Source organism: Trachymyrmex septentrionalis, unplaced genomic scaffold (assembly GCF_001594115.1).
Source record: "Trachymyrmex septentrionalis isolate Tsep2-gDNA-1 unplaced genomic scaffold, Tsep1.0 scaffold83, whole genome shotgun sequence".
In the NCBI taxonomy this organism is placed as follows: Eukaryota; Metazoa; Arthropoda; class Insecta; order Hymenoptera; family Formicidae; genus Trachymyrmex; species Trachymyrmex septentrionalis.
In genome coordinates, this window is record NW_017306018.1 from 909250 (window position 1) to 918702 (window position 9453).

Below are 9453 nucleotides of genomic sequence, written 5' to 3' on the forward strand. Positions count from 1 at the left end.
TTGAATTCCAGTAGTACATATATTCTGGTTAATCACGATGAATAAATATAATTCGAGAATAGGGAATCGTATGACTGAATTTATCGTTTATGTGTCTCACGTCAACGTCGATGCATTCACGTTTGATGCATTTTAAACTGCCATGATATCTTGTATGCGTATGGGACAAAAAAATGAAAGGAAAATGTATCAGCTTTCGCAATTAGCTATCTAATGAGATGCTCGCGACATTAAAATTCACTAATACACGATTCTAACTATAGGAACAGAACCAATTTCGTGAACATTCCTTCAATTCGCTTCTCTTTAAGCCACCAGGTTAAAAAAAAAAGAAATGCTTTCTTGTCTTAAGTGACAGTAATGATGTGACGACGAAATCGCGAGCGTGTAGAAGATTCTACAAGTGTTGAAACGAGCGAAATTGGAAGTAATATATAATAAAAGTTATACAGATTAAAGACAACGAGATTAATAGACATCTGAATGACTATCCTTAGTCTAAGGAACTGGAATGGTCTCAAACGAAGATGAAAGTCAGGATGATCGATTGACAATAACGAGGAGACGTGACATTCCTTAAATCTTTAGGCCAGATTCGTTTAACGTACAGTCAGTTATGTCGTACGCCGACAACATTACTCTTGTAGAATTTCTCTCTCTCTCTCTCACTCACTCACTCTTTCTATCTATATATCTATCTATCTATCTATCTATCTATCAATCTATCTATCTATCTAGCAATAAGAAATTGACGACGATAGGTGTGTTTTCTTTCTCTCAATTCCTATTACGAAGAGTTCGCTATAAAGCTAAAGTTACGAGATCTGAGGCTGCGTTATGGATTTCTGCAAGAGCGGATATACTGGATGATCCGAACAGACTTATTATATATGACAAACTGTTATGGAAATCAATTGATACGAGAAATAAGGAGATCGCACGCAAACAAAACATAAATAATAAATAAAAAGAAAAACTCTTGCGTTTGCCTTGCGAGGTACTACGCGATACGTTAGGTGATTCGATGGAGCACAGAGAAATAGAATATGAATTAATACGCGATTAATATAAACGTATTAATATGAACGATGAAAATGTAGCTAGAAAAGAGAAGAAGACATGCTTTCGTGTCTGCGTAATTCTTTTATTCATCTTTATCTCTTTTGATAACCGAAAGGATCTCCCTTGTTTCTCTTTTATTTTAGGTAACGTGAGATCCACACGGAAAGCATCCTCTCTTCAACGAAATCCATTGATCAGCCAAATGATAAATATCAGAGAATATTATACCTATCGACGACCGCAATAACTCGTGACAGAAGGATTACGCGATTAAATCTTACAATTAGCCATCTTAATCGTATTGGATTATAATTAGATAGTAGATCGTAACGTTTGTTCTGTCTAAACTAACAATTATTATGCTTTCTGTACAATGCAAGGGGTGTAATCTTAATATTTTCTTAATCATTATTATTATTAAATGTTATAATTTACGCAAAACGCGCATTGCACAAATCGTAATTCATTTTCTTTTATCGTCATTTTCCTCCTTTTTTTCTCTTTTCCCCATTTCGTTTAAACATTAACTCATGATCTTTTGTAGAATGTTTGCACCTTAACGTTCGTAATAATTATAATATACTCAACAAAATATTAACATTAACGTTGCCAGCACTCCGTCTGATACATTAATCTGTCGAGGAGCAATATATAGGCGCTGCCAATAATAATAATTGTCATTCTTAATAGTATTTTTCTTCCTCGTCCGTAATGACATTTCTCTCTATCTACCTATCTATATATATATATATATATATATATATATATCTTTTTTTAAATATATATATGTATACATATCCGTGTACATACAATATCGCTCATTCTTTTTCATTCTGCCAATGAGATTATTCTTTTAATTATTTTTTTTCATAACATCTATAATTATATTATTGCTGCAGCTTAAGAGAAAATGGCTCCTTTTCTCTGCTTCTTACGAATGCATGCATACATACATACACACGTTCTCTCATTCTTACGTAATGTCTCTTGCTTTCTACACTTTTCATGCTCTCTCTGTTATTTCGTCCATGTTGGGGTTAATCGTTTCGAAGATGATGCACCTTTCGCATGATTAGTTTCAAGAACCCGCGTATAATTTAATAAGGGAAATTTGAGATTTACAATTAGAGTTATAAATCGTTTCGGATGCATGCGTTGATCTTGAAAAAACGAAAAGTATTATTTAGAGGTAACGCGACAATAGCTTCGAAATCCATGTGCTGAACTATAAAGAAAATTATAAAAATCTATAAAAGTAACGAATTTATGAATTTGACTATTTCTATTAATTACAGATTTAACTCAAAATCGAATCAATCATTCGCGCAATCGTGTTATGTTATTTTCAAGACTAGCAAGATACAACGAAGTTATGTTTCTTAATTTTAATACAGTTTCAATTTTATACTTTTCAAGCAAAAGTACACGACGAAGGGATTATTTTCGCCGAGGATGATTTGTCAAGATTTACAGAAGACGCGAAACTATTCAAGACGAGAATCGCGATTAAGGACAATCGTCATACCCAATACCTAATGGTGCGTATCGTGCAGCACGAAATCAGAGACCGCAAACTTTATCGATTCAGTGAAAAAAAAAAAAAATAAATAAAACATCAGCAAAATTAACCGTCTAGAAGCAAAAACGAATTTGGTTTACGTATATCGTATTATTAAGTCTATTTTAACATCTGACGCACCTGAACATTCGTTCTCGCTTCTGCCGGTCACATTCTGAAACGACGTCGTGTCTTACGCCTATAGAAAGATACGATCGCTACACCTCGCTATATCGTGATTAATATCACACTAATTACTACCAAATAGAAATATTGGAAGAATTGATTGTTTCTCTCTCACTGAACACCTATTGGTCGAAATATCTTTTCGAGTAAGCTATCAATAGAACAAACAACACACAGTGAATATGCAAACATCTTTTACTTAAAAAATACCCGTTATAAAAATCACATTGCTCACGCCTTTCTCATCGTCAATTAACCGAGTATTCCGAAGGTCATTGTATCAACAGTATTGGTTAGCTAACAGCGAATATGAAGAGTGCTTAATTAAGCTTATACGAAACTAGGAAACTTTCTAACCTAATAGTATACTATTGTACAATACCTTGCTGTTTTTTATGTGCGTGAAAAGAGAATTTGATGAACCGTGGTTAACCAACACTGATGCACAATCTATCTTAAATTACGCGCTTCTCCAATTTAACTTCACGATTCATACTCGACATATCGTTTTCTGCGAAGAAAAAACATCATCTAGGTTCTAGCTGATTCCTCATAATCGTCCGAATATAGAGAGGTGTAGAGATGTAAACGTTATACTCAGAATTGACGTGATATGTATAGCCGAGGGTTAAACCGCTGGTCGAGGTAGTAGAACTTTACAAGTATCACTTGTTGTTAGCTGCTGTTAATTTTTCCACTTAAGTAAAATTCGATATCTGAATTTTCATCAGTAAACATCATTTATCCACTAAATACTGTATTCAATAGCTATTATTTCTCGATCTAGAATAAAATAAGATCGCTATAGAGCCAATCATATTTGTTCTTTAAAGAAGAATATGTTATTCTTTAATAGAAAATTCTAAAATCTAGAATAAAATATTCTTGATGCTATCCCATTAATTTTCTTAATAAAAAGATTTAAGTTTTAACATTAAACAAATATTTTTCATTTAACATTAAACACTGATCTAAAAGAAATCTCTTATGCTATTCTTGCGGAAAGGAGTTTGCAAATGTCAGTATCTTACATTTCGGCGACGAATAACTGAGCCCGGCTGGGACTCAAAACACGGGATCTCTCGTTCCGCTTATTGCTAGTCTCGTATCTAGCGTGCTACATCATAAGAGTTTCGATACAATTACGTTATAGCGTCATGTATACGATATCCGATAAAGTACGTCAAGAATATTTTTTTCTTGGTATCAGAAATTCTTTCTGAGAGGTCGATCTCGGAGCGCAATGCTCACAAAATTTTGTTCGAAACTTGTAAGTCTTCGAGAAAGGGACACCTAAAAATAGCTAGAAATTACTAATAAATGAATAATTGCTAATATCAATTAGTACTATTTATATCACCGCGTGAGAGAATTTACTAATGGTTAGTAATCTATCTAGACGATACAAATTTGGCGTACAAATTTTTAATCAGCGGTTTATCTCTCGTGTATATAAACGGACATAGATTAGGTCGGCGAAATGCGTCTTTAGAATGTGACTTCGAAGTAATTTGTTCAAAATTTTCGGTGTACAAATTACAGTAAAAAAAAATAGCTTTTCAAGCGGCATCGTACATATGTTACTTTCGCGACGAAAAGGAAAGTGATAGCCGCGAGCCGTTCATCGTCTTCGCGTTTAGAAGCACCATTGGGTGTTGGGCTCGGGTCGCAACGAAGCAGATACTACGAAGATCGCGTCGCGCGAACCATCGTTTCCGACGTGCAATGCGTATCATGATGTCTAGTAATATTTTACAGCGACATTCGTGCGCATATTAGGGAAAGGAAGAGGGAAAACACCGGCAGTATCCTTGTGTCAGTTATCGTACTGTCGACGATAGGACGACGTTGTGTCGATCGGAGATGTCGCTTAACCGATGGTGCGTACATATTCGATCGATAGTTTTAGTTGCATTCTAGAGAGATGAGAGCGTCTCTCATTTTCTCGGCCATTTCATTCACGAGGCCTCCTGTCGTCTATTATCTTTGCCGCATGATCCGTGAAAAGAGAACACGCACGGGAACGTGGAAAGAGGAGAAAAAAAAAGACCATTGAGGACGCTCACAGAAGAGAAGCTTACACTCTAAGCTTCAGCGTGACAGGATGAACAAAGGGCAAGGAGGAGAATATTGACTTGGAATTGATTGCTAAATGGATCTATCGGAAAATTATCGAATTAACACTTGAATAGAAAAACGAGGGATATGTTTCTCTCGCCCCTTTCCATTTTTTTTTTTTGCCGATCAAACGCAACTAACGCACTAGCTATCAGAGGAGACTTTTAAAATAAAGATGACGCAACGCAGCGATGACGATAACGATAATGATGATGATGACGATGATGACGACGACGACAAGGACAACGAGGACGACGACGAACAACAATGAAAATGATGATGGTGACGTCGGCGACGATAATAACGATGGCAACGACGATCCTTTATCTCTTTGGTTTTCTTCGTGTCGATCTGGAGAACGCGCGTAATAGACTGAAGGTTCTAGCGATGATAGGTGTTACGATAGAAATGCGCCGATGATGGCACCTTCGACAATGACGATCTTCTTTCGTCTGATGGCGATCAGCCTCACGTATCGAAGAGATATGAGTGAATGCTGACGCTGCCGGCGGTTCGAAATTAGGTACACGATGCTGCTGGTCTTTGGACTTTTCTGAACAAAAAGATCGTCTGAGTGCATACAGTGACAGGGCAATTACCAAAATAAAAATCTTATCGATTTTGGAATGGCAATGTATTATCAGCCTAATGCTATTAATTACACTGGTCAACAAAATTTCGGTAACATTGATAAAACCTACATTTTGTGCTTTTCTGTTTTTCATATTTGATATTCAGAAAGTCGTAACACGTCATTTTTGTGCAATTAAAAAGACTTGTATTTTGAAAATCTAAATATGGCAAGTTCTTCCCACAGATTTTGTTTAAATATATGAAATAAATTTTATTATGTGTTTAGCTATTTCATTATAAAATCACAAAGTAGATGGCTTATAAAAACTTTAAAGAAAGCTTCTATATTTCAATCATAAGTTGAAAATCAAAGTAAAATGGGTTTCTCATGTATAAGTCGTCATATTATCTCTTCTCACATAGTTTGGAAAGGAAAGAAAAGAAGAACTTTAAATCCATCTCGCGATATAAAAGTGATTGAAGAAAAATAAAGCGGGTATCCCCCCCCTCTCTCTCTCTTTCTCTCTCTCTCTCAAAAATGACGTCATAATAAATATTTCAATAACACACACACACACACAAAAGAGTTATACGTGCTACAAAATTTTTATTAATATTTTCATATTTAGTAAGCAAAAACCACCTTATTCATATTATCAATAAATTTTTTTATTTGTTGACTAGTGTTATTGATAATAGTAAGAAAACGTAAAAAAGTTAATTTTAAGAACTTCTGAAGTTAAAAATTATGTACACCCACAGACTAAAAGGTTGTGACGCTTTCGATAGGTTTTGGAATGAACTCACCGAGAAATTGGTTGTTACTTATGGATCTATAAATAAGAAAACCCATTAAAAACTCATTGAAAAAAAGTGTTGCATCTTTTAGTCTATGTGTGTACATATCGTTGTATATTATTTCAACACAACAGCGGGCAATCAAATAATAATTACAGCAACTATATACGTGTTAATAAAACGGCTATTCACATATATTCTTATCATTATCTGAACATTCCCAATACAATAAAATATCAAATGTCACGCGTCCTGACACATACCTGGTTTGGCGTTCACAGTCCGAAATATCCACCGATGGTGGTAGCGACGACAACGCCCAATACGGCGAGGCAAATCATGATCATGATCTTCTTCTGCATTCGGCATTAACAGAGATCGTTAAAGTTTAATATAATTTATTATAAACCTTTCTCTGTCTGTCTGTCTGTCTCTCTCTCTCTCTCTCTCTCTCTCTCTCTCTCTCTCTCTCTCTCCCTCTCTCTCTCTCTCTCTTTCTCCCTCTCTCTCTCTCTCTCTCGCTCTCTCTCTCCTAACTCTCATTCCTAAATTTCTTTATTCTTACATCTATTTCCTCTCACTCTTTCTCTCTCTTCATCTGCCTCCTATTCTGTGTGCTCTCTGTCCATTGTTAATACATTACACATTACATTACACATTACAACTGTTTACTTATCGATCGATTATATAGTAAAATACCTGAAAGAAATAAGCTCTTGCTCGTTGCCGGCACGGCGATGATGCACGTTGCAATGGCCTGCATAAAAAATGATGCATGAGTATGTAACTGTGATATATATCCGACGGAAATAGCAATTGAACGGCTGAGAGAGCAATTGAACTCTCACAAAGTGTAGACTTCCGATTTTTTAATTGAATTGCTTCAACGGTTAGGATATGATGTAATTCTAATAAGTAAGTAACTTTTAACTTACTACGTTTTCAATTTTGATAATCTTATCTTCAATGTGTATATACAAGACGTCACAAATTTTTTATCAAAGAACGACATTAAATCTTAACTAAGAAAAAATCGCTCCAAAATTTTTTACTTCGACTGGCCGAAAAATTTAGAGATGATAAAAAGTGCGAGAAATCTGAAACGCCTTGTACATGAGAAAAAGTAATTAATCATAGAATTGACACTATTCTGTCCGTATTTAAAATTTTTCGCGATATTATCAGTAATGAAATCTCTTTTTATTGTATCTAATAGAGAGAAATAAGATAGAAATTAAAGGTGATCAAAGAAATCAGTTTCAATCGGAAAAAAAAACAGGAATACAGACCTTCATTAATCGACATCGTTAACGTCCGTTTTCTTCCAAGAATTTCCTCTTGTTTCCGTGCAGCTTGAACGGTGCATCTTCTCAATAAGATTCTTTTCTAATTTATTTTATCCGCTTTTCTCTCTCCCTATCTTCGCAGCAAGCATACTCCGCCAAGGAAATTTATATCTAATATCCACCATGAATTAATTCTCGATCGAACGCATTGATGTTTCTTTTCTCTTATATCTTGTATAAAACGCGACATGAATTCTATTATTTTCGCAATTCTACTATCATTTCATACGGTCTCCGCTAATTATATTACATCTCATTTTATTCGCACCTGGTGTTGTTACTAACAAATAATTTCCTTTTTGTTTCTTTCTACACGAGGTGGCAAGTACAATAAAGACGACAGAGAAACAAAGACATACCGCCATTCTCCTATCTATGTATAACCGTTTCTTTTTTTTACGCTGAATACATCCAAAGAAGAAAATGTTTATTATACTATCGGCTTTAATGATTAATATTGTTATTCTTTTTTTCGTTACCTCGTTATTATTATTATTATCATCTGCTCTATACAAATTACGATTATTTACATGTACAATGCCACGGGCCATTATCGTGTCGTGCGGTCTGCATTGCGACGACGGTGATCGATATCTAAGTATTCATTGGAGCATACATACGTATCGCGAAACACGTCGTTATCACGCGGATTAATGTCCCGACCGAGCAGAAATTCTCGCATCCAGACAAGAATTAAAGTACGCGGGCGTGAAGAAGATAACGTCTCTGTCACATTTCGCACAGAAACGATAGATCAGTTCTGGAACAAATACGGAAGCGTCGAACTCCAACTTGCGCCGCCCGCGCCGATTCAAATTGCCTTTTCTATTATCTAGAGCAAGCTTCTCCAACATTTTGCTTGTAAACTAAACGTTTTACTTAACGAGAGGTGAAAGCGTTTATAGTTTGCTGGTAAAGTGTTGGACAAATCTGATCTAAAGAGTATTGCTGACTTAATGATATCAAACGAATCTGCGGCGACAACAAACAATTTGCGCCGACACCAAATACCAATTTCGACAAGAACGAAGATTGAAAATTGAAGTCGAATATTTTCGCGCTCGTTATAGCTACGTCCCAAGGATTTTTTCTTAATCGACATTAAGAGATCTCAATATAAAACTGGAAGAATTTAACGAATAGATTTTTTTTTAAATTAAATTTACTATGATAATTTTTGCCTTCGTGTTTCAATTTTTATTTATTCATTTAGAGAACGGAATTATGAGAGTGAGAATTCTGAATATAAAATATGTTGAGATCTTATTTTAGTGATTCTGAACTGCTTTATAGATTGCTGACATTTAACAATTTCTCCTTCAGTGACACGGTAGTCAAGATCAATATTCGTTGGTGATAAATATAGAAAGAGAAATGAAAATCACGAATGGTTCAGTTTGCTGTCGCTGCATTTCGTATCAAATCGATGACGAGCTTCGTTTGAAGACGATTTGGAAAAGGGCACATGTGTTCGATCTCGTATGTCGCGCGTGATTTTCGATTGTGCAATCGCCATCGTTATTACTTGCTCGCGTCAGAACTTGTATAAGAACGATGAAGTGGCAAAAATAATAAAAGTGAAAAAAATAATAAAAGGCAGTGCGAAGATACGCCTGAATGCGAGGAAAAGCTATCAGTGATGGCGATCTCCATTCCATTCCAAAGAAAACACCGACTTCGATCATTTTTCTCGACATTTCTTATCTCCATTTCTACGATTTAACGCAAACTTGCAGTGCACGCATTTTAAATAAACACAATATTTAATTTGTACAAGCACTATATACGTATATATATATATATATATAGACT

General features: G+C 35.2%; 1 protein-coding gene across 1 annotated transcript in view; it reads right to left on the minus strand.

Annotated features, from left to right (window-relative positions):
* Nucleotides 1–5401: 5401 nt before the first annotated feature.
* LOC108755043 (syntaxin-1A) overlaps nucleotides 5402–9453 on the minus strand; it is a 48060-nt gene continuing 44008 nt past the window's right edge. Inside the window, exons 9-10 of the mRNA XM_018497773.1 lie at nucleotides 6559–6651; nucleotides 5402–5477 (exon numbers count right to left, since the gene is read on the minus strand). Of these exons, the coding sequence (XP_018353275.1) occupies nucleotides 6571–6651 (81 nt within the window). The 3' untranslated portion in view covers nucleotides 5402–5477; nucleotides 6559–6570. The remainder of the gene's footprint in view (nucleotides 5478–6558; nucleotides 6652–9453) is intronic.